Below are 24,930 nucleotides of genomic sequence, written 5' to 3'. Positions count from 1 at the left end.
AAAGCCCACTATTTTAGTATGTGAACAATTGTGCATTTCCTTAAAATGTGATGCCAAGGAATGGGTATCAAGACCTTTTTTGATGTTTCAGAGGTGTTCCCCAATACGTACTTTTAAAGGTCTTGTGGTTCGTCCTATATAGACCTTATTACAAGCACATTTCACATCATAAATAACATTATTACTGTTACAGGTGATAAAATCTTTAATTGGGACATTCACTCCATTTATTTCTATATTTTCAATTTTACTTTTCCCTTCAATTTTAATTAGTTTACACGCTTGGCAACCTCCACATCTAAAAAAACCTTTTGATACAACAGTGGAAAGATTCTTATTTTTGCCAACCAACATATTGCTGACTAATTTAGATTTTAAACTGGGTGCCTTCCTGTAGATATAAAGTGGTTTTTCTGGTACCAATGATCCTATTACCGGATCTCTTTTTAAAAGACCCCAATGCTTCTTTCAAATTTTCTCAACTTCTCTGTGTTGACTAGTATATTGTGTGACAAAAGCCCACTGATACTTTTCATTAGATTTGGAGCTATTGTGTGTTGCATTAAACAGATCTTTATGTTCCAGTTCTTTTATTACTTCAACAGTTCCACTCACTTTATCCCTATAATACCCACAAGCTACTAACCTCTCCTCCATTTTTTTTGCTTGATCAATAAATACTTCTTGTTCTGTGCAATTTGTTTTAAGTCTTTTTAATTGTCCTACAGGAATGGAATTGAGCCAGTTATCATGATGACAACTTTTGGCCCCTATATAGGAACCAGAGTCGGTCGGCTTGGTATAGGTCTTAGTATGTATGATACCATTTTTTATGTAAACTGTTATATCTAAAAAATTGATGGTAGAATCACTTATATCAAATGTTAGAACTACCGTATATACTCGAGTATAAGCCGAGTTTTTCAGCACATTTTTTGTGCTGAAAAAGCACCCCCTCGGCTTATACTCGAGTCATGCCCGCATGGTACGCTGCTGAGTAGCGTACCATGCGGGCCACGGTGCAGACTGTGTCACTGTGCCACAGCCTGCACCGCGTGTGTAGCACTGACCGGACGGAGTTCGGTCAGCACTACACACTGCTAAACACACAGCCGCCGGAGCCGGCAGCTATGTGTTTGGTGTAATCAGCAGCCACTGAGAGTCTGTCAGACTCTCAGAGGCTACTGCTGCTCCCACTGTGGGAGCCATCTTCCGGCTCCCGCAGTGGGTAATGGGAGAGACATCGTCATGACGACGTCTCTCCCATTATGCAAAGCGGCGGAGGAGCCTGTAGCAGCATCGGGACCAGGAGCGGGGTTACAGGTAAGTGGGGTTTTTTTTACATTTCTTTCTACTGGGGGGGCTACTACCGGGGGGTACTACCAGGGGGGGATATTGCTACTGGGGGCACTACCAGAGGGGGGGGATTAATAATGGGGGAACTACCAGGGGGGGTTGTTGCTACTGGGGGCACTACCAGGAAGGGGGGGAATACTGGTGGCACTACCAGGGGGGATGTTGATACTGGGGGCACTACCAGGGGGGGTTAATACTGGGGGCACTACCAGGGGGGGATATTGCTACTGGGGGCACTACCAGGGGGGGATTAATACTGGGGGCACTACCAGGGGGGGATGTTGCTACTGGGGGCACTACCAGGGGGGGTTAATACTGGGGGCACTACCAGGGGGGATTAATATTGGGGGCACTACCAGGGGGGGATTAATACTGGGGGCACTACCAGGGGGGGGATTAATACTGGGGGCACTACCAGGGGGGGTTAATACTGGGGGCACTACCAGGGGGGGATATTGCTACTGGGGGCACTACCAGGGGGGATTACTACTGGGGACAGTACCAGAGGGGGGATTACTACCAGTAGCTGCTGCATTTCCCACCCTAGGCTTATACTCGAGTCAATAAGTTTTCCCAGTTTTTTGTGGTAAAATTAGGTACCTCGGCTTATATTCGGGTCGACATACTCGAGTATATACGGTATATTTTTTTTGTTATCATTCAGAATGTTACAGAAGGCATCTAAGCTTGTTCTTCCACCTCTCCAAACAAAAAAGATGTCATCAATATACCTGCGATAGGACACCAGGCTCGCTCCGAGATGTCCACAACTCCACACAACCTCCTCCTCCCATTGACCCATGAAGAGGTTGGCATAACTCGGAGCGAACCTAGTGCCCATCGCGGTACCTATCTTTTGTAAGAAAAAATCATCTTTAAAAAGAAAAAAATTGTTGGAGAGGATAAATTCAATACCTTCTAATATGAAATCTTGTAGATCTTTTAATAAACTGGATTTATCCAATGTAATTTTAATAGCTTCCAGGCCTATGGAATGATCGATGATTGTATACAATGAATTAATATCGCATGTGACTAGCAGGTCACCCTCTTCCCAAGAAATAGTTTCTAATGTAAGAAGAAAATCACGAGTATCTTTTAAATGTGATTTATTGAGCAAAACCAAAGGTTGCAAGTAAAAGTCAATAAATTCTGAGAGTCTCGATGTCATTGAATCTACCCCAGAAATAATTGGTCTTCCAGGGGGATTCGTGAGACTTTTGTGCACCTTAGGCAAAACATATAGCACTGGGGTCACTGGCTGTTCAATCATCAAAAACTGCGATTCTTTTAGAGTAATAGTTCCCTTTTTTTATATTTATCTATTAAATTTTTTCACTGGAACTTGATATTTTTGGAAGCACTAATTGATTTGGATGATGTTTTGAGAACAAAAGGGAAAAAGAAAGATACCTTGATGCGCAGTAAAAACTCCATGAGAATTGTGAGTTCGGTACGCACCGAGTTATTATAAAAGAAACCTTTATGTGATTTCTCCCAACTCCCTTGATGTGAGTGAATGGTACACGGCACTTTCCTTTTCAACACACATATCATGGTTGTGAACACTTAAAGATACCTATATGGGAGATACTCATATATATCCTATGTGAGTTGGGTACGCACTATCTGAAGCACACATGAATGGTCTTTCTATAAAGAATAATCTATGTTTGTATTTTTGAAAGTACCCCTCAATGACCCCCGATTTATTTCTCCTTGCATATACACTGGAGATAACTTATGGTGGTGATCCTTGAGGAGGAATTGTATGCAAAGAACTTCAAGCAATATAAGGGTTGTCCCAGTTCATCATGCATATTTAAGTATTTCTTGGTGTGTATAAGTTGTATATAACACATAAATGCATTCTGTGTTTAGATTTGGGTCCCATTCCCAAACTATCTCATTATGATATGCAAATATTCCAAAATCCGGAATATTCCGTTATCCAAATTACCCCTGGTCCCAAGCATTTTGGATATGGGAGACTCAACCTGTATATACCAAACTTGACTCTAATCCGACTGGAGAGTTCAAGGAACAATTTGACTCAATATTGAATACAGCATTATGTAATAAAGTTATTGATACTGACACCTGTGAATTCTTAAAAACAGAACACCCCTAGGTTCCACTGTTATACAGTGCTCCCAAAATACAGAAAAATTTGGAAAGGCCTCCTGGCCATCAAATAATATCGTCCAGAAACTCTATTCAGCCATGTGTCAGAGTATTTAGGCCCTGATTCAGAGCCAGATGCTCTGACAGAGCGCTCGCTCTGAATCAGGGCAATCCCTCTTAGTTTTTAGAACGGCCTCCTGGCCGCTCGTATAGCTGTGGGTGACCACAGCTATAGCGAGTGGCCAAAAAGATGGTCGCGATGGTCAAGACCATCATTACTATCGGGCTTGCGACGAGACCCTTGTGGTAGGGTCTCGTTGCCGCAAGCCCTGGAGTGCTTTCGGCTCTATCAGAGCCGAGAACACTCCCACTGACATCACTTGTGATGTCAGTGGGGCCGGCCCTAGACGGTAGGCGTTCCCATGGGAACGCCTCCATCTGGGCAGCCCCGGCACATCCACCAAAGGGGGCGTGCTGTCACTCACCATCAACAGCACGCCCCCTTTGTAGCGAGACCCATAGCGACGGCTTGGCCGTCGCTATCCGGGTCTCTCACATGCACACGATGGAGCCGGCTCCCTTGTGCGCATGCGCACATGGCCAACATCGACCCGCTTGCGAGCGCTCAGTGCTCGCGAGCGGGTCTGAATCAGGCCCTTAAATCACTATATGCAACCGTGTGTCCAAGCAGAATCAACATACTTGAAAGACACGACTATGCTTCTTAACAAATTGGAAGAGTTGGGAGAAGTGCCATCTAACATGTGTATGTGCACCCTAGATATACTGAGCTTATATAATAATATACCACACAAGGAGGGCATAGAAGCAGCATACAAGTTACTTAATAACAATGCCATATACAGAGGCCCTAATTTACAGTTTTTCTTGAACCTGTTGGAGCAAGTATTGTATAAGAACTACTTCTATTTTAATGGACAGTTCTTCTTACAGCACACGTGATGCGCTATGGGCTCACATGTGGCCCCGGCGTATGGCAATAGCTACATGTTTTTGATAGAGCAAAAAAAATTTCAACAGGGATGTGAGAGACAGAATCATTTTTTACAGTCGTTACACGACGTACTTCTTTTTTGGAATGGTGATTTCAGTGAGTTTAATACGCTCATTGAGAATATTAGCAAGGTTGAGAGTCCAATTAAATTCACATTTAACTTGAGTTTAGAACAAATTTTTTGATGTTATGATCAAGAAAGTAGGTAATAAATTGAATACATATATGCATGAGAAACCGACAGATCGCAATACCCTTTTAATAGCATCAAGTCATCACCCTATTGCTACTAAAAAAGTCTCCCTTTTACTCAACTTGTAAGAGTCAAAAGAATTACCAATGACACCAACAAAGTGGAGGAGAATTTGAATAACGTGCAATAAATTTAGGGAAAGAGGCTATTCAGCACAATCCTTAAAAATTGCTAAGCATAGGGTCGACAACATAGCGAGAAGTGAGTTGCTGAAAACCAGTTTAAAAAACAAAACCAATAATAAAATTAATTGGCCTCGCAGATACAAGACTGCTGATGATATTATAAATAAGACAACACAGTCTCTATGGCCAGGAATTCAACATGATAAAGACCTCAAATGTTTAAAACATACTAAAATTCGCTCTTGTTTAAAAAGAGATAGAAATCTCAGGGATATGATTGTAAAATCGGATATTACCGATTTAGTAGCCAGTTCATCTAATGTACAGAAGAAAAGTGGAGGCTGCCACAAATGTACTGGCTGCATAACTTGCAGCCATATGATCGTTGGAAAATCCTTTATGCATCCGCATACTGGACGCAGATATGATATTAGATACCCACTAACATGCTCCAGTTCCTTTGTCATATATCTCATTAAATGTCCATGCGGACTTTGCTATGTAGGCAAGACCATCCGAGCCATTAAGGAGAGGATGGCTCTACATAGGTCTGCAATAAGAATGGCACTTAACGGTAAAGTTTCTGAGCAACCGGTGGCCAGGCACTTCTGTGAGATGAAACATAGCATGGCCAATTTGAGGCATATGATAATAGACCATATACCGGATAATCCAAGTTCGGGGTGACTTACATAAAGCACTCCTACAATTGGAAACTAAGTAGATTTTCTTATTAGACACAGTTAAACCAAAAGGATTAAATGATCATCTCACGTTTTCAGCATTTTTGTAAAAATTTAATTTTTGTAAAACTGCAACAGGTTGTGTCACCTTGCTTGTTTTTGTACAAATATGTTTAATATTGTAGTCTTGAGGATACTGTACTAATAGCCTCTTATATATTTCATCCTCTATTGACTAGTACAGTATATTAGCCTAGATGGCCTTTCTTTCGCACTGAAGAGTCTAGTTACTAAGCAGTGTTAGGAGACAGAGTGAAAAGTGATAAGAAAGTGATAATGTGCCAGCCAATTAGCTCTCAACTGTCATCTCACAGGCTGTGTTTGAAAAAATGACAGTTGGGAGCTGATTGGCTGGCACCTTATCACTTTCTTATCACTTTTCACTCTGTCTCCTAACACTGCTTAGTAACTAGACCCCAATATCTTTTTATCATATCTTTTTTATTAGATTATCTCATTATACTATTATTCTTGAACCTAGCCTTTAGACGTGATATATGACTAGGGTCTTTTGACCATTATTAATATTAACGTTGTATAGATGATGTAATTTAGTATATGTGATATTTCATCTCTCATCCTGCCTACTGCATATATACTCTGCATAGACCTTCATGCAATCATGTGCAGTTTTTAAATGTATGTGATATTTCATCTCTTGCATAGAATTGTTTTTACATGTATAGTCTATATTGTTCAGTGAAGCATAGTTTATGGTATATATCTGGCCTGGCTTTTGCTCCAACTCAGAGCAAGTTATCTCCTTTGATCAGCAGAGCAATTGAGTCAGTTGTAGCCTGTCTTAATCAAGGATACCACTCCTTTATATTCAGTCTAGGGGCAGCTGGGGCTGTTTGCAGCTGGGGTTAAAAGTGTTAAAGGCACAAAGTGTGATAACAGTTAATCAAACAGTGAACAAACATTGACCAACATCTAAGGTAATTTCAGATTAAGAAACTGATTGCTTTAAAATTTGTCTAAAAATAACAAACCTAAAACTCACCATGTACTACACATTGCTTTTTATCAACTCTCTCCTTTGTATTTTCTCTAAGGATATAACATCCCTAACTCTCCCTGCATCTCACCTCTCTGGGCACACTGCCGCCCTATTGAGTCACTCACCTCCTCTAAAAACTAATGAGCTTTCTTTTCATCAAAAATTGACAATTACAGCCTCATTGTGTCACTATAAAAACTTTTACACACCTACAACTATATCTACTTCTCCATCCTTCTGCTTTTATTATCTGGTGACATATCACCAAATCCAGGCCCCTCACACATACAGCGGATTTACTATGGAATATATATCCTGCAAACCTCACATGTCTCCCATCACCCTCCAAATCAATAAATGTGCCTTATAGAATTCACACTTGATCACAACTTATTATTTTACATCTAAACATCTCTTTACAATAACTGCTTTCACCAATTTCGACATTTACCTGAGACTGCTCGTTCACACGTTAACCACACTCTCTAAATAGCCCCACATGAAGTGGCTTCTGCCACCCGTCAGACTTCACGTAAACTGATATAACAGCCATGGCTCTCCACAAACACCTACAAAAACTGCCTCTTAAAGTAGAATGTCAGTGGCGTAAATCTTAATTCAAATGACTTTCACACATACTGTAAAATAGGAATCCAGCCATCTGTCATCCTAACCCTCTGTCCCACGCTCACTGTCTACCCCATCTGTGTCACCCCTGTCTGTCTGCCCATCCCCTTTAGAATGTAAGCTCTCACGAGCAGGGCCCTCTATCCTCTTGTGCTTATCCTTTCTTTACTTATACTATCTGCTCTATACTCAAAAGCACCTAACCCGTGACTTTTGCCATCCTGCTTCTGTTGCAGCAGTGTTTATATACCATGTACTTGTCTTGTAGTGTCTTAAACTGTATGACACTGTTTTCTTGTTCTGTTCAACTGTTTATGTACTATGTTTCTGTACTATGTAAGGCGCTGCGGAACCCTTGTGGCGCCATATAAATAAAGGATAATAATAATAATAATAATAATAATAATAATAATAATACTGTCTGCTTTACATAGATTATTGAAAAATTGGCGCTGCTAGTTTTGGTGTATTTAGAACAAATGGAGAAAATAATACTTATCCGTATAGATGCAGTAATGAACGTCAATTCTAGTGTTCTTTCTTTGTCTTTACCCAAGGTCCCGAAAGCATGGGGAAAAAGGGATTGTATATATGACGTCAGTGTGAGATGTAATTAAAGTTGGTGATAGACAATAATTCTTCAAGTTTAGATGGAAAACTAAGGCGTACCCCAACTCACTGTTTAAAGAGATGGGGACACTCCTATCATGATATCTTTAGTACAACACAGAGTATGTGCACACACCTAGAACTTACAGTCCTATCAGGCGGTGCTTGGCATGTAAAGGTATCTTTGATGTTATGTGGAAATGAAGGAGCGTACCAGTGCTCACAAGGCTACGGAAGATCATCTGCTCATAAAGGTATCTTTTCAATCCTCCATAATGAACAATAGATGTTTTTCTTTTTTTCATAAAATCGTGGTTTATTATGACAAAACTCAAGACAACAATTATTTAAAATATGCAGAGCATTCTCAAAATGGAAAACTACACTACTGATCCACTTTAGGATGAAGAAAAACAGTGGGGGACAAGCTGAGCCAGGGGGGGTCCGCTAGAGATCAGCGGAAAAGAGGAGGAAGTTAATTTCGCGTGGATCCGGAAGTGCCGATGCAGCCATCTTGAAAACTCTAGGGAGAGGGGTATAAAAGCAGGAATCCTAACACTTACCATCATGCCTTGAAAAAGAGACTCCGTCTCGAAACGCGTTGGCTAAGAAGGGGACTTTCTCCTCTGGACTGCTGCTACTGTGAATATACTAGAGGTAGGTGCGGAGAGGTGTTGTACCTATTCATTCACTTACACTTGTTTGGGGATCCGGACCCCCCACACCTCCACACCCTTCATACCGCAGTCGTTCACAGTGTGGTTTTCCATTTTGAGAATGCTCTGCATATTTTAAATAATTGTTGTCTTGAGTTTTGTCATAATAAACCACGATTTTATGAAAAAAAGAAAAACATCTATTGTTGATTATGGAGGATTGAAAAGATACCTTTATGAGCAGATGATCTTCCGTAGCCTTGTGAGTACTGGTACGCTCCTTCATTTCCACATAACATCAAAGATACCTTTACATGCCAAGCACCACCTGATAGGACATTAAGTTCTAGGTGTGTGCACATACTCTGTGTTGTACTAAAGATACCATGATAGGAGTGTCCCCATCTCTTTAAACAGTGAGTTGGGGTACGCCTTATTTTTCCATCTAAACTTGAAGAATTATTGTCTATCACCAACTTTAATTACATCTCACACTGACGTCATATATACAATCCCTTTTTTCCCATGCTTTCGGGACCTTGGGTAAAGACAAATAAAGAACACTAGAATTGACGTTCATTACTGCATCTATACGGATAAGCATTATTTTCTCCATTTGTTCTAAATACACCAAAACTAGCAGCGCCAATTTTTCAATAATTTTTTGCATAAAGGATATCTCTTTGGATCTTTGGGGAAAGATCTTTATTGAAAAGGCTGCAGCATAGTTTTGAAGCGCCCAAGATCTTTTTCCACCTTTGTTGTTGTATTTGCTTTACATAGATGACTGCAGCAGTGTATTGACATCAGATCCATACATGAGAATAGCCTCAGCTTTTAATTCACCATGTCTGTTAGTTTACATTTGTTAGCAGTGCACTTATGATTGTAGCGTCAGTGGTGTTTGTGCGTCTGGTTGCCTGGGCAACACGGCGAGTCCTGTGATGTCATCGGCAATAGTCCAGCGCCACGCGGGAGCCGGAAGCCGAGCCAGCATGCGACCGACGCCGAGGGGGGTGCAGGAGGTATATAAGATAAGGTCACTATTGTACACTTGTATGTCCTGATGAAGAGTTTTCTAATAAACTCGAAACATTGACCATTCAGATGTGATGTAGATTTTGTACTGTTTAAGACCGGAGAGTGACACCAACCTCGAATTTGGTGAGGACCACGGCAATTATTACATTTGAGTGGGAGTGCCTACACTATAGAACTGTAAATATATATATATATTATATATATGCAGAAAGAAAAAACAGCGGCACTCTGGGATTTATAGAAATCACATAGATGTATTAAATCCTCCAACGTTTTGGGGCCGTAGCGCCCCTTTGACAAAGGGGCGCTACGGCCCCGAAACGTTGGAGGATTTAATACATCTATGTGATTTCTATAAATCCTGGAGTGCCGCTGTTTTTTCTTTCAGCATACTACGATCACTCAGAGGGCACCCAGTTTTAATGATTCAAGAGGTGGAGTGCCGGACTATATTGCACAGTATATATATATATATATATATATTATAATATAATATACATATATTGGCACCAGTCTGATCACCTACCTAAGATTAGTTCTTATATACTAACCTGTAATAACTTTTTTGTATCTCATTTATAGCGGTCTTATTGACTGTGTGCTGCATGAGGCGGAAGAAGAAGGCCTCTAACCCAGATAATAACTTAAGTTACTGGAATAATGCAATTACCATGGACTACTTCAACAAACATGCTGTGGAGCTACCACGGGAGATCCAGTCTCTGGAAACATCAGAGGTAATGTGCTAGATAGGACAAAGCTCTTTCAGCATTCATTGTTATGTAATGGATGAATTTACCTGTAGACCAAGTGGTCCTGAAAATGGCAGTACCTGGCAGACTGCATTCATCCCGTCCCTCTTTACCATAAACATCTTCCATCTTGTGATTAGTTGGTCATGTAATTTTTCTGTAACTCCAGCTTCACATTTAAAGCAATAAGCTATAAATTGTATGCTTTTGGCAATAGAGGCTTAAAGAAATGTCTTCATGAAATATCAGCAAGATTTCATCAGGAGAGAGAGAAAGTGTGTGTGTGTGTCTATATATATATATATATATATATATATATATATAGTCATACTTGCCGACATTCAGCTCCCTCCTTCCAGGGCATGGCCGGGCAATGATGAAGCATTGGGGGTAGGGCCGGGGGCGTGACTGAAAGATCGTGCCATCGTGGCCCCGTCTCCTCTTCACAAAGGCTGAAATAATGCCATTGTAAAGCGTGGGGGGCCACAATGACGCGATTTAGCGTGAATCGTGTCACCGCCCCCCCCCCCCCCCCCACTGCAGGGGTTTCTAGTTTACTCTGGGGGAAGCTGCCTTTCCGGGGGAGCAGGAGCGGCACCCGATATTCGGGAGGCTCCCGGCCAAATCGGGAGGGTAGACAAGCCTATATATAGTAATTGTAGAAGGTTTGTACCATGGAATTCCAGGCCTAGAAGAAAAGGGCCAACCATCAGGGTAAGAATGTGGCAAGGTGGGTGCAACAATGCGGGGTCGACAAGAGAGGGGTGGGGCCGAGCAGGCGAGGGAAGGAGATAGACGTGACCTGGCACAGAGGTTCCCAAACGCTGTCCTCAAGGCACCCCAACCGTTCAAGTTTTAGAGATATCCATGGTTGAGCACAGGTGATTAAATCAAATTGACTGAGGTACTAATTAAGTCATCTGTGCTCAACCATGGATATCTCTAAAACCTGAACTGTTGGGGAGCCTTGACGACTGTGTTTGGGAACCTCTGACCTGGAAAATGCCAGGTCCATTATACTCATTTAGAGAGAGAGAGAACAGAAAGGTGCTGTGTACTAATTAAACCATTCGAAGCTTGTACAAAGGTCTGAAGAAGAGAATATTTTATTCATCTTTTAATCAGGTCTGGTCTAGAGGATGATTCTGCATTTCCTCCCTTGTGATTACCTGAGGTACATGCACTTATCTGAACAGTTAACATTTGAGGGGCAATCCAATTAGATGCACGGTGGCTTGTGCAAGCTGTTTTCAAAGCAAATTTGCACTGCGAAGTGCAGTTACAATCCATTTCCAAACTCGTATTACTTTTCTAGAGGAAATTCACGTTTTTCTGTGGGCAGGTGAAAAGGTAGGGAAAATGTTTATTTTTAGGTAAAAATGTCTGGACACAGTGCAGAACTCCTTGGACACCCTCCCTAATGACTCAGAAGTTTTCAATTAGCTTAATTGGAGCAGACCAATGATTACATGTCATTTTTGGGTGTTAAAAAATATGGCCTCAAATTGGCCCAAAATCAACTTTTTCTTTAGTTTAGGCACCCAAAATTTTAAGTATTTTTTAAAATGATAAAATAATAGCTTTTTATATATATATATATTTTTTTTTTAAATGTGAAGTTGCCTCAAATTCCACAAAATCAACTTTTTTCTATTTTTTTTTGCATTTTTCGTTTAACTCGTTTGAGATTAAACGGAAAAACTTTGCTTATTCTAAAAAAAAATTCCATTTTAAATAGAATGCACAAATCAACCATTTGACACCGTTTAAAAAATCCAGTACTTTCCTTATATCCACTAACAGCTATATGCATGAAGTTGTCACTTTTTTGGGGGTCCAGTATGGTTTCCCCACTTTTTCATGCCCCATTCGTGCAATGCTTGTTAGTTGCATAAAACAAACTCACTTTTGCAAACTCGCACCTAATTGGATTGACCCCTTGTTGTTCATTGTTGTGTTCCTTGTTCTGATAACACAAATCTTTTCTGATTTGCAGATCCAACATGAAAGCTATATTTCCATAAATGCTATATGTAATAGAAAATCTTTATTGATATATTTATCCACTCTTACTAGTCAAGGCAAACATTATTTGTTCAGCAGAACATGACATTTTCAATATATTCCTTAAGCATTAGTAAGGCAGTCTAACCATATTTATTGTGCTCCCTCATGAATGATGGTTTATAATTGTTCATTGATAAAATAGAGCAATTCAGTATAGTAATTGCTATTCTAAAGCTGCCCATACACGGTGCGATAGGCACCTTGCGCTGTGACTTGCGATATGACGGCTAACATATCGGTCAGTACCCACACATGGAGCGATCCGCTGCTCGACCGCCCAATATGCCGGCACTCCCCTCCTCCCCCTGCATAGCGCTGCTTGGGATCGTATATCGTATTCCCAGATCGACTGAACATGTAATAAGATCTGGAGGTGCGATGTACGACCCCACGAGAGCGCGCACTGTCTGATATCATGCCCACACATGGTACAATATAGCAGCGATATCGTACCATTCCGTCAAATCGGCTGCTATATCGCACCGTGTATGGACACCTTAAGACATTGTTGCAGTTGCATTGCAATAGTTTGTACAGTTCCTGAAAATTCTCATGGATCATATATGATATTATCTGACAGGACAACACTGTAAAATAAGTGCTACAGTACAAAGATAACAAAAATATATATTTATCCATTGTAGCAAAAAGAAAGATAAAACAATCATACTAAAAATCTCCATAAATAATAATTAACCTACACACTGTGAAATGACTAATGTCAGAGGTAATCGTGACCATCCACACCCAGCCAATTATAGGCATTTCCCCATGTTGGCTGCTTATGATTGGCTACTGGTGTAGAAGCATCCCAAGAAGAAAGATTTTTTGGTTTATAAAATGAAATTGTTTTCGGGAGTTTTAAAAGTCATTTACGGTTAATTTTAAAATTGTATATGTGTCTTTTTTATACTCTTTCGGTAATGGCAGCTAAAACCCGCAAAGATCCTGTAATGGATGTTGGACAGGACTAACAGCTTCTCTGAAGGCATCTGCTTGGCTTCAGTCAGAACCTGACTGCAATTTTACTCTACTGGAAAAAAGGTCATATTAAGGTTGGGGATATCTATTAAACTCCTAACACCGGATAAAACCTGATTTCTCCTACCATTCTATGGGGACAGCAAAATTATCCCTGGTAGCTAACAGTATCTTTAGATGGCGTTAGCTACAATTTCCAATTGGACAAGCTCTAGAGATAGTAAGCTTTATCATTTGTGAGTGCGTAGTCAGAAAGTGAAGTCTTTAATTGCAGCATTAAGATAGTGGTGAAAGACTTTTCAATGGATTCAGAGCCAGACTAAAGTGGTGGGTACGGGTGCACAGTGCCGCCCTCTCTCAGGTCCCCCCGCCGGCCTGAGCACACTGCTGCACTGTGCAGTCCGAGGCCATTTCTAAGGGCCACACAAAGAGGGGCGGGGTGTATGATGAGTGGGTCTGGACAAGATGACGTGAGGGTGGTGCTTACAAGAGGGGGAGTGCCGGAGGAGTGGCGAGGAGACCCATGTCTTAATTGCACTGGGACCCACGAAGGCTTAGTCTGGCCCTGAATGGGACAATGGACCTGATTCAGAGTTAGGAATAGAGTGAGATATCTCTCTCAACTGATCATCTTGGTGAAACCATGCTGCACTGCACTGATTTAGATTTGGTAGGAGTGTTTCCAAATTGACATCTAAATTGCAGAGTAATAATAAAGCTGTGCAGTATTCGTGGGCTACATGCCAAATCAGCCAGTATTTACCCCTCATGTAAATAAAATGTATGTATTTACACCCCTTGCATTGCAATATGGTTTGTTCAGGTTCACAGTTGAGAGAGATATTTCACTCTATTCCCAACTCTGAATCAGGCCCAATGTTTTTCCAGGACAGCTCTTTTTGAAAGTACAAAAAAGCATTTTAAATAGCTCAGCTAAATCAGCGCTAAACCAAGAAAAATGGATTGTTATTTATAGGGGAGGTGATATTAAATAGGCCCCTAAGGTGTTAATAAATACAGTAATGTTCTCTACTGCCTTTCAGATATTTACTGACCTACACTAAATCAGCCAATACCATATTAACATTTAATTTAGTCACAATGCATAAACAATTACAGTTAAAACAAAAGTTTGCATAAAATTTGGACTTTAAGTGAAGTATCTGTTAAAACAGATGCAATATCGCTATATAACCTAAAGCTGAATGTGTAATTGAATATATGTGGTGCATGCTCCAATGGATTAGCATTTGTCTCACCACAGGAGTTTGATAAATGATCCACTTACGAAGTTACGATACAGAAGAAGCAACTGAGGAAAGATTTAAAATATAGCAAGATAAATTCAAGCAAGGATATTTGCTGACATTTCCTCATGCATATGGTTACCATACTACGGTTACAAGTTAGGACTTTAAATGATGTGCTTAGTATACTTATGGAATACAACTAAAAATACTTAGCACATATAATATATATCATCTTAAAATAAAATTGGCTTCTAAAGAGATAAAATGCTCATACATGCAGATTTGCAGAGAACATTCAATATTTAACCCAGCTATTTAAGCCCCCTATCCTATAGAGTTATAAAGCTCATAACTCAGATGTTTAAATATATTATTAACCTCAATAAAGACACTGGCAACTGAAGTGGAATCAAAAGGTCACAGATTTATTAACATGTGAGCAATCTTTTTAGGTGGCAAACAACAAAGCATTGCTTCCATAACTCTTGTCCATCATAGGTGGGCTATCTGAAGGCCTCTGATGCAACCGGAGTTAAAAAAGGCTACACCCCCTTTTATTTGGCTTAGTGCTACTTGGCCCAACCTCTAGATAGAAGCTCATGTCCTCCCTTTAGGGCGGAGACAACTGTGAAAGGAAGGTGCGCCTTGTTGGGCCACTGAAAACACTAGGTTCAGATTGAACAGCAGCTCACCACCCAGAGACTCTACAACTCCACCCCAAAAGCGGAAAACAAGCTACAGAAAAACAGGGACATACCCTCTACATTAAGATAAAATCTAATGAAAGGGTGCCTAACCACAGAATCTCCCATGGATATGACAAATTTACAGACATAGGCATTCACCTTCCTCCTCACCTGGTCTAACACTGCAGCACCATTGGAACACCTCCACTCGCGACACTGAGTGATGTCCAACCCGACTATCCTAATGGAGCCCCACAGAGCCTGTACCTCCGCCAAATCTACCTTAATACGTATAATAAGGCCGATGACCATTCCCTTACCTAGGTCATTACCGCCAGCATGAAGCACCAAGCACCCAGACACAACCCATTTTGCAATGGAATCCGTTATAAGTGGAAGGATTCCATCCCACCTAAGACCCCTGACTCCTAACCACCTCACTTCCCAAATACTAACCTAAGCTACTGCCCTAACCAATAAAGGGGATTGACTTGCCCCAAAAATTAAGGAATGTCCAACAAACCAAATAAGGAAGTCATCTTGAGACGCATCTGTAATCAGATGAATACTAAAACAGTCAATAGCAATACAATCAAACAGAAATATAATGGGCAACAAATTGCAGCAGGAAAAAGGAGAGAGGAGTGGCACGATAGGAGGATTGGGAGACCCAGGCGACGGTTAAACTTTCTAAAAAAAAACCCTTCGGGATCTTATATTTTTTTGTTATTTTCTCTTATTATTCTTATTTTTTTTTTACATTTCCTCGAGGTAAAACCAAATTGTAGGCCAAAGCCCTTCGCACCATAACAATAGTGATGAAGAAAAGTCTGAGTCAACCCCACAAAGAGTGCATGCCTAACTTCTATCAGCAGGTTGAATGTAGTGCTTATAGGCTGCAGATTTCCACCAGCCAAGTGACTGGATGTCGCTGACCGACAGGCCCTCCTCTGCAGCAGAAGTGGCAGCGCCTATGCGCAATTAATGTGTCCCGAATGTGAAATTAATGTGTCCCATAATAGGACCAGATGAACTGCTACCAATCCCTCCGAGCCATTAGATAAGATCGTCTTGTTGACGGTGCCAAAGCCATGGTTGCCAATCCCTCTATACCAGCTTGATATCTGCCATACAGAAAGAGGACAAGTTAAACCCTGGGAACTAACATGTAGCACCAACGGTCTAAATCTTGCCCACTGAAAATGTGATAATTCATCTGCTATGCAATTGTCCATCCCTGTTACATGGCAAGCTCTAAAACCAATATTAGCTTCCAAGCAACGAAGGACTAGATGATGCACTCGATGCAAGGCAGGCAGCGAAGACAACTTCTGATTATTAATGGCTTGTACTACCCCTAAATTGTCGCACCAGAACACAATGTTCTGATTACTCAACTTATGGGTCCAAGGTTCAACGGCAAGTACTATTGGAAAGAGCTCCAAGAGCAGCATATTCGTCAGCCCAGAGGAGTGCCAAGGCTTGGCACACCATTCGCCCAGGGCTGTCTTAACAGCAGTGAGGGCCCTGGGCAAATCAATGCACTGGGGCCCTACCCACCCATTGTGCCCCCAATAGTAAGCCCCTTATATAGTGCCCCCAGTAGTAGTCCCACCAATGCAGTTTCCCCAGTAGTGGTACCCCCTATGCAATGCCCCATACAGTATATAGTGCCCCCAGCAGTAGACCCCCCCCATGCAGTGTCCCCAATAGTGGTACTCCTTATTCAGTGCCCTTTAAATAGTGGCCCCAGTTGTAGTCCCCCTTATGCGGTACCCCCAGTATTGCCGTTTATATAAAGCCCCCAGTAGTGGTCCCCCGATGCAGTGCCCCCAGTGGTAGTCCCCCCCTATGCAGTGCCCCTAGTAGTAGTCCCCTCCCCTTGCAGTGCCCCTAGTAGAGTCCCCCCCTTGTACTGCCCATAGTAGTTGTCCCCCCCTTGTACTGCCCCTAGTAGTTGTCCCCCCCTTGTACTGCCCCTAGTAGTTGTCCCCCCCTTGTACTGCCCCCAGTACTAGACCCCCCTTGTTCCCCCAGTAGTAGTCCCCCCCTTGTATTGCCCCCAGTAGTAGACCCCCCTTGTAGTGCCCACAATAGTAGTTCCCCCTTGTATTGCCCCCAGTAGTAGACCCCCCCTTGTAGTGCACCCAGTAGTAGACCCCCCTTGTAGTGCCCCCAGTAGTAGTTCCCCCTTGTATTGCCCCCAGTAGTAGTCCCCCCCTTGTATTGCCCCCAGTAGTAGTCCCCCCTTGCATTGCCCCCAGTAGTAGTTCCCCCTTGTATTGCCCCCAGTAGTAGTCCCCCCCTTGTATTGCCCCCCAGTAGTAGTCACCCCCTTGTATTGCCCCCAGTAGTAGTTCCCCCCCTTGTATTGCCCCCAGTAGTTCCCCCCTTGTATTGCCCCCAGTAGTAGTCCCCCCCTTGTATTGCCCCAAGTAGCAGTTCCCCTTGTATTGCCCCCAGTAGTAGTTCCCCCCTTGTATTGCCCCCAGTAGACACACACATAATACAAATAAAAAATAAACACTTACCTGAATCCCCGCCGCCGCCATCTGCTCCTCCGTCCATCCTCCTGGGCCGAGCTGCTCTGCATTATGGGAGGGACGTCATGACGTCTCTCCCATTACCCACTGCGGGAGCCGGAAGATGTCCGGCTGCGGCAGTGGGAGCAGCAGCCAATGAGAGTCTGTGTGACTCTCATCAGCTGCTAAAACAAATACACAGCTGCCGGCGCCGGTGGCTGTGTGTTTGTCACTGTGTAGCACTGACCGAACTCCGTCCGGTCAGCCCTACACACGCGGTGCAGCTGTGTCACAGAGACACAGACTGCCCGCGGCTGCGTACCGGAGGGTGGTCGCTCATCATGGGGGTGACAGGGGGAGGAAAGGTGACAAACTAGTGCTTAGAAAAAAAAAAAAAACATTTATTAACAGGGAGCGGCTGCAGGGGGCTGGAGGGCCCCTTGAAGCTTTGGGCCCTTGGGCAACTGCCCTAAAAGCCCAATGGAAGAGACGGCCCTGCATCAAAAACAGCTGCAAAGATGTGCTAGCCACAGGTGGAGAAGGCCATATCCTCACGCCATTAAACTCACTTAATAAAGTCAGATCATCCTTAATCTCTCTAGGCAAGCGCAGTTTATGATGCGGTAAACCTAGTGCCGAATTAATAAATAGGCAGAGTAGGCACCGGCCTAAGGGCCCCACGCCTTTTAGGGGCACCATGACAATGGATCAAAATAATATTGATTTGATCTTGAAAGAAAATGACAATCCAGCTTTCTTAAATTGTTTTCAAAAGATAGGAAAAATGAATCAACTCAAAGAAACGATAACTTTACATTAAAGACTCTATAGAGAAAATACTGTATTAATGTAATGCACCTATTAACAACTTAAAGTACATAAACCATAGATTTCAGATTCATATTACAGTTTATCTCTTAAAAGCTCATCTTCTGTCAGCTGTCAGTTTGTAAAAAGTTTTCGGTGCAACCTACTTACTGTTTATTAAAACTGTTGGCTGGCAAAATAAAAAATGTATTAGGAGATAATTTGCGAGGAGGGCCCCGAGATTTCGACTGCCTAGGGGCTTCCACAGGGTTTAATCCGGCACTGGGAAAAGATATTCCTGACATAGATCTTTCAAGCTTTCTGCAAAATACCCACCCTATGTGTATCACCCAGCATGAAAAATGTAACAAACCCAACAAGGACTGCACCTCCCGCAAAAGGACCTCACCTGCTTCTATGTAATGACCTATCTGATCCCAATGTAGGACAAGCATGTCGCTGGGCCCTCAGTTTTCTCATGAGCAATGGGCACCCCCAGTATGCGGAATGATGCTTTCTCTGAAAATAGCATGTCCCTGCATGTTCCTTCACCCACCAGTCCCACAACCAAGAAATTGTCCAAGTAGTGGCCAATTCCTGTATGTCCTGTATTGGATCGTAAATTAATCGAAGCCACCACTGATACTGGCCCAACAACTGGGATACGAAAACCGACCGAGACACTCTGAAACAAAAATTCGACGTTGGCTCTATGTGGGTACAAACTACCAAACCAAAACAGTTAAGGGTGGTTTTGACAAAACCAAAACACAGGGGTCCGCGCACAGCTCTAGACACTATGAAAAAGTTCTATGACAGAGATTTCTTAAGAGTGTAATGTGACAAGGATCACATGCACCGGATAAAAGTTACAACCAGAGTTTGTTTATTTTCCACACAGATGCAGTTCACAGGTAATTGTGAAAGTTCACAAGGCAGGTCACAAATCACAGTTTGCAATTCACGGTTATCTTGAGTAGAAATAATAAGTGCTCCAATGTATCCTAAGGGCCGGTTCCTAAGTAACCACCCCCTGGCCTATCACCTGGGCGACTAGTTCACAATCAGGAGCCCTTATCCCCCTGTCCTAACACCTTCTTAAACTTTGCTGATAAGTGTCTGCAATCAAACTACCTGTTTCTAAACCTGATCCCAAAAGGAAGACCTGGCCTGATTCTTTCCAACCACAACCCTGCTGTTTCACGTCTAAACCCTGTATGCTCATGCCGACATTGTCACACTAAATAATAATATTCAGAGACACTTTTACTAAGGCGGAGGGTGCAGAACTGAAATTATTTACCCCAACAATATGGAGATAATTCTGCCTTGTAACAAAATATTGCAGATTAAGAGGTTTCAAGTAATTTTGTCTCAGTTGCATTCTGTGTATTCTTTAAAGCATGCACGTAATGACACGTTCCTTTTCTCTTATAATCATTTCAAGATAACTTTTTAAAAGCATTATTTTACTCACCGTTTATTGCAGTGCAGATAATCATTAATTTCCCCCTATCAATGATATTTGTTCAATTGCATGGGCTACTTTTACAGCTCACTGATTCTTCATTCCTTCCGTGAATGCTCCAAGCTCACAACTGAATTACTGCACACATTAGGGGAGATTCAATCCAATGTTGAATAGCCCCAGGAAGGAGTTCCCGGTGCTATTTAATTGACCACGCTGTTAAGTCCGATTAGAACCACCTATGTGCCATACTCAATTTGAGGTGAAAAGTCCGGATCCGCGATACTTTTCGCCGATGACGTCATTTTCGCCTGTTTTGAGTTTCCTCCGTATTCAATTTGGAAGTCTTTTCGCCTAGGTGGAAAGTCAATGCAATGTAATATGCAAAAAAGTTTCGCCTATGAATAGCAGGCGGAAAAAAGTGCAGAATTGCAGTTTTGGGCCACAACATTGCGGGAACCCTCGTGCAGCCTTAAGACAGTCCCCTAAAGGTAAACTGCATCAAAAAAAGTTCAAAAATATTCGTGACACCCCAAAAAATTATGTTTCATTTTGGCGGTAAAAAAAAAAATAGGGGGACAAAGTGCTAAACTATCTAAATTAATTCAGGTCGGGTCCCCATGTATGCGGCAGGTGTTTTCTTCATTGCGGGGACAAGCGGCAGATTCAATTCTGCAGATTTTTTAAAATTACTTTAGGGACTTAAAAAAATGCTTACCCCCATTTTCATGTACCCCAAATTTGATAGGAATAGTTATTTCCCCCCCCCAAAAAAAATCTAAGTGCTATTCTTTACCACTTCTTCATAGCCGCAAAATTGCACCTTGCGCAGCTATTACAAACCCCGACTTCCTTCTGCAGGCAAAAATGGGGGTACCCATAGTGATCCCCCATGTCTGGACATCTTTAAGGGGGTCCCAGGCATATTTCCCGAAAATTCCCATTTTTTTCGTAAATGGGGTGAAGGGTCATTTAAAAAATCAGGGATAATTTTTCAATTACCTATAGCAGGTGAAAAAAAGTGCAGATTTTGGGTTTAGAGGTGCAGGCTTAAAAAAAAATAGCCTGCACCCTTGGGAATGCCTCCTTAAAACGAAATGTGGAAAAAAATGGTAAAAAAAAATTGGGATGCCCCAAAAAAATGCCAAAATTTTGGGGTGAAAAAAAAAAAATAGGGAAACAAAATGCCAAACTAACGAAATTAATTCTGGTGGGGTCCCCAAGTATGTGGCAGGTGTTTTTTTCATTGCGCATATTAGCGGCAGCTGTATTTTTGAAGAATTTTTAAAATTACCTTTAGGTACTTAAAAATATGCTTACCTACATTTTCATGTAGCCCAAATTTGATGGGACCACTTATAAAAATGAAAAAAAAAACCTAAGTGCTCTTCTGCATCACTTCTTCAATGTCGGGAAAAATAACCACCCGCCGCATCTATTTAAAAAGCCGGCTTTCTTCTGCAGGCAAAAATGGGGGTACCTATAGTGATCTCCCAGGTCTGGACATCTTTAGGGGGGTCCCAGGCACATTTCCCAAAAATTCCTGTTTTTGTTCGTAGATAGTGCAAACAGTCAATTTTAAAAAAACTGAGATAATTTTTTAATTGCCTTCAGCAGGTGAAAAAAAGTGCAGATTTGGGGTTTAGGGGTGCAGGCTTAAAAAAAATAGCCTGCACCTTTGGGAATGGCCCCTTAAAACGAAATGTGAAAAAAAAATAAAAAATAGGGACACCCCAATAAAAATATATATTTTTTGTGGTGAAAAAAAAAACAACTAAAAACCACTTCTAAAATAGACAAATTAAATCCACAGGGGTTCCCTTATATGCGCTAGGTGTTTTCTTCATTGCACAGAGTAGTGGCAGGTGCATTTTTGCTAAATTTAAAAAATATTAGTTTAGGGACTAATATGCTAGTACCCATTTTCAAGTACCCCAAATTTGATGGGTCCACTTTTAAAATCGAAAAAAAAAGCTAAGTGCTCTTCTGCATCACTTCTTCAAAGTCGGGAAAAAGCACCTGCGCGCGCGATACTTTTCCGCCTCGAAACTGGCAAAGGAGGCGAAAAGTGCAGGAGGCGAAAAGTCTGGACTTTTCACTTCAAATTGAATACGGCCTGTGTCGGAGAATGCCAGTTGGCACACCTTAAGCTGGGTGTTTAGTCACACTAACCTGTATTCTGCAACTGAAGGCTGTTAGCATTGCGCTAAGCCGGAAAACAGCATTGTGGCTAGCACTTAAGTCAGATTTCTGCTCGCAAGCAGAAATCCTTTAGTCCAGTGGTTCTCAAACTTGGTCCTCAGGACACCACACAGTTCACATATTCCAGGTCGCCCAGCAGGTGCACAGGTGTATTCATTACTCACTGACATATTTTAAAAGATCCACAGGTGGAGCTAATTTTCACTTGTGATTCTGTGGGGAGACCGGGAAAACATGCACTGTTTGGGGTCCTGGGGACCAAGTTTGAGTACCTGTTCTTTAGTCTGACTAAACAGCGCAGTCAATTGAATAGCTCTGGGAACTTCTTCCAGGGGCTATTCAGCATCTTAATGAATTGAATCACCCCCATTGAGCGTCTTTCTATTTCTAACTACTATATTAACTTTATTTTTGTGCTGTGGTGTCAGCCAAATAACATACAGGAAGAAAGACCGTGCACAGCTCATGAACAGCCAATCAATCAGCTATGATGAAGTGGGGAAGTAGGGCATGGGTGGGACATGGTATGAGTATCATGAAATTGTAGAAGCCAATTGATCTACTTTATAACACTCAGACCAGTATTTACCTACAAATGCTGTCCAGTCTTAAAATAATGTATATTCTTTATCACCGCATAATAATACAGTAAGGCAAAGGTTCCCAAACTCCATCATTTCAGTCCAGGTTTTAAGGATATCCATACTTAAGCAAAAGAGACTTAATTAGTACCTCAGTCAATTTGATTTAACCATCTGGACTCAAGCATGGATATCTTTAAAACCTGGACTGTAATGGCAGAGTTTGGGAAACTTTCAATAAGGAATTAAGGGAGGGGCCGATTCAGACCCGCTCACTAGGAAGCATTTGCACGCAGCCAGACGATTTTTGCGTTCTGTGCATGCGTACGCATTGTAGTGTGCATGCACGAACCAGTCCGTGCGATCGGCAAGCGTACACTCGCTGTGCATAGACAGCCTGGCAGAATGAGTGACAGGAGAAGCCATTTGTGGGTGGTGACAGGGGCTGGCCTCTAGAATCGGGGAAGTGGAGGTGCGAACGCAGGCGTGCCTGAGTGTCTTAACGCCGTTTCAGAGGTGTGCATAATTAAGAGGCAGCGTAATAGTACACGTCACATGGTTGTATTTTACACTGAAGTGCTCGCAGTGCTTGCAGTAGGGTATGGTCAACCACAAGCACTGCGTATGCATCCGATGGTACTCAGTGGTACCGATGGTTGCTCACACTTCCTGGAGATGACGTGCGCAAGTGGGCGTCTTTAGACTAGCTGGTGGGTGTCTGCATACACAAAGCGATCGCATGCCAAGACATAGTGGGCGTGTTAATGCCTTGCTGTGCAATCAACTGCCTTCCCAAATTTGCATACGCATCGAGCGAGCGGGCGGGTCTGACTGAGGTCCCAATTTCCTGGGCTATTTCTCAAAGATCTCTTGCCGACACAGCTGCTCAACACTTTTCAGTGCTTGGCAAATAGGGCCCAGGCTGCAGTCCCCATTGACAATAATGTAACTGCAGTCTGCAGCGCAAATTAGACGTTTGCAGGAGATATCTGTGATATCACATCTGTCATGCATTAGGCTATTGTTCTACAGCCCATAACTTAAAGTCATGTGAAAATTGCAGTTTCTGCATGATTTTAGTAAATAGGTTAATAGTCCCTTAATTTATTATAGTGGTTTTTTTTCACTTTTAGTTCCCCTGTAACGTTGCACAATATATTAGTGACATGTCAAATCATGGCACAATCCCTTTATAAGTATTATTATTTGTTGTAAGCATCAACTGAACAATTTGAATTGTCCTTTTATATTGATATTGTACTTTTTCTCCTAGGACCATCTCTCAGAGCCTCGCTCCCCAGCCAACGGTGACTACCGAAACAGTGGAATGGTTCTTGTCAATCCATTTTGTCAGGAAACACTTTTTTCAGGACATGAACAAGTTTCTGAAATCTGACGATCACTGAAGCAGTATATACCCCTTACTCTACTTTATTTCTAGTCCAAAACATAAGCAGTCTAGAATACAAAGGACAAGTTACATCCAGACAATAAAGAAGATATAAGATCTGCCTATTGAATTACTGTAGAAACTGGATAATAAGCAGTTTAAAGTTTAGTTGGCTTTAGTTGACCTTACAGCCATCCCTTTAAAATGCAGATCTAAGTAAATACATACACCTATAATATAAATATGCTTTGTGTGCCCTCTTTTCCTCCCATGATTACAATGTTTTCAGCTTGTTTTCCTAAGATTTGTCATCTTTTTACAATTGTGGTAAGACTTTACAGAATAATCTGTGGCTTTATAAATAAAGTTATTGATATGTAAAAATGTTTTTTATTATTATTATTATTATTATTATTATTATTATTATCTATTTAAAATGTTTAAATACACATAAAACAGCTAATTCAGGCACATTTGATTAGGATCAGAGTACCTAGTGCATTCAGAGTACCTAGTCACACAGATGAGCAAGACATGAAGTGGGTGTGGTTAGAAGAACAACCTGTAGCCAACCAGATAATGAGATCTAAACTGCAGCACAGATTATTTCAGTTCAGACATTTACTGATATCAAGGGTGGCTCAAGGCAGGAGCTGACAGGGCTGCTGCCCAGAG

General features: G+C 41.8%; 1 protein-coding gene across 1 annotated transcript in view; it reads left to right on the top strand.

Annotated features, from left to right (window-relative positions):
• TMEM108 (transmembrane protein 108) overlaps positions 1 to 24,579 on the top strand; it is a 310,883-nt gene extending 286,304 nt beyond the window's left edge. The window contains exons 5-6 of the mRNA XM_088463835.1: positions 10,132 to 10,286; positions 24,139 to 24,579. Coding sequence (XP_088319961.1) covers positions 10,132 to 10,286; positions 24,139 to 24,261 — 278 coding nt within the window. The 3' untranslated portion in view covers positions 24,262 to 24,579. The remainder of the gene's footprint in view (positions 1 to 10,131; positions 10,287 to 24,138) is intronic.
• Positions 24,580 to 24,930: the final 351 nt, after the last annotated feature.

Source organism: Taudactylus pleione, unplaced genomic scaffold (genome assembly GCF_031769625.1).
Source record: "Taudactylus pleione unplaced genomic scaffold, aTauple2 ptg000053l, whole genome shotgun sequence".
Lineage (NCBI taxonomy): Eukaryota > Metazoa > Chordata > Amphibia > Anura > Myobatrachidae > Taudactylus > Taudactylus pleione.
Note: the sequence above shows the minus strand (reverse complement) of the source record. Positions and strands in the feature narration are given on the sequence as shown.